At 40.2% G+C, this 1,641-nt stretch overlaps 1 protein-coding gene across 1 annotated transcript in view; it reads right to left on the reverse strand.

The window, feature by feature from the left end:
- Ccdc77 (coiled-coil domain containing 77) overlaps positions 1 to 1,641 on the reverse strand; it is a 32,433-nt gene that overhangs the window by 16,555 nt on the left and 14,237 nt on the right. Inside the window, exon 6 of the mRNA XM_013352898.2 lies at positions 164 to 236. Within this exon, the coding sequence (XP_013208352.1) occupies positions 164 to 236 (73 nt within the window). The remainder of the gene's footprint in view (positions 1 to 163; positions 237 to 1,641) is intronic.

The raw sequence follows: 1,641 nt of genomic DNA on the forward strand, positions 1-1,641 counted from the left end.
GTAGACCAGGCTGGTCTCGAACTCACAGAGATCCGCCTGCCTCTGCCTCCCGAGTGCTGGGATTAAAGGCGTGCGCCACCACCGCCCGGCTAGGGAAAGTTCTAATTGCTTGCATTGGGATTTTCAATTCGACACTGGTGAAAATTTCTAGAACAATGATCACCTGATTTGAAAGCTGAAGGATCATACTGTTCACATACATCGGCAGCCTGGATAGTCTTCTGGAGAATGCTTACCTAAAGCAGAAAAAAAAAGGCACAGAAACAGTCTCAATATGTGTGAAATCGCAGTTTTTAGCCTTAGTTCTACAGATCCAACATTTATAAGTGAAATTGCTCAAAACTGATATAATCATGTAAACACATTACATTTATACAAGAGGCAACATGGACAAAGTAATAATTTTTTTGATAAAATTCAATGTTAATGCAAACTAATTAACAACAAATAAAACCAAAAGGCTACTTAATAAATTCTATTTTGAAAAGTATTCTTTGAGGAAAGTATGGTGGTGCACACCTTTAATCGCAGCACTCGGGAGGCAGAGGCAGACAGATCTCTGAGAGTTCAAGACCAGCCTGGTCCACAAAGTGAATTCCAGGACAGCCAGAGAGAGTTGTTACACAAAGAAATCCTTTCTCAAAAAAGCAAAAAATAAAAATACAACAAACAAACAAGGTGCTCTTTGACAAAGACATTAATAGTAAAAATATGCACAACAGATAAATGTGATAATGCTACAGAGACATTTTTTACAAAAGTGAAAAGGCATCCAAGCAAGGTAGTGTGTCCCCACGATCTTCATATCTGGGTGGCTGAGGCAGGCAGGTGATAAGTCTGAGGCTAGACCAGGGTGCCTACTAAGGTCCAGACTTGCTTGGGCTATCTATTTAGACCTTGTCCCATCCCGTTCAGTCCTCCTTGCAAAACAGGGTTTCTCTATATAGCTTTGGCTATCCTGGAACTTGTTCTGTAGATCAGGGTAGCTTCAAACTCACAGAGATCCTACTGCCTCTGCTTCCTAAGTGCTGGGTTTAAAGTGTGTCTCACCCCCCTGTGTCTTTGATAAATATTACTATTAATTTATAATAATATAAAAAGTTTTAAAAAATTAAGCACTGAAATCTCTTCTTCACAAAGACTACCTCTGCTTTTTTCTCTAATATCAGCAAAAACATCTGTCCCTCTAAGCTTTAGTCTTCTTTTTGTCCTTCTCTGTGTAGTGCTGGGGATGATCCAAGAGCCTCACACTCCCTAGGCAAAAACTCTGCCACTGAGATATGGCCCAACCCTAGGTTTTAAGTTTCATTTTTTTCTTAATCAAAAAAAGTATACATATATTTATAAATAATGCTTTAATTTGGAATTAAAACATACAATGAAAACAAATAAACACATTTCTGAGTGTTTTCAAATTCCTGTAAGGCTACTCCTTAAGAATCAGGGACAGGCCAGGTAGTAGTGGCACATGCTTTTAAACCCAAACTCCAGCCGGGCAATGGTGGCGCACGCCTTTAATTCCAGCACTCAAAGGCATAGAAAATGTTTTCAACCTTTAATCCCAGCACTTGGGAGGCAGAGGCAGGTGGATCTCTGTGAGTTCGAGACCAGCCTGGTCTACAGAGCTAGTTCCAGGACAGG

The sequence above is a fragment of the Microtus ochrogaster genome, unplaced genomic scaffold, assembly GCF_000317375.1.
Source record: "Microtus ochrogaster isolate Prairie Vole_2 unplaced genomic scaffold, MicOch1.0 UNK1, whole genome shotgun sequence".
In the NCBI taxonomy this organism is placed as follows: domain Eukaryota; kingdom Metazoa; phylum Chordata; class Mammalia; order Rodentia; family Cricetidae; genus Microtus; species Microtus ochrogaster.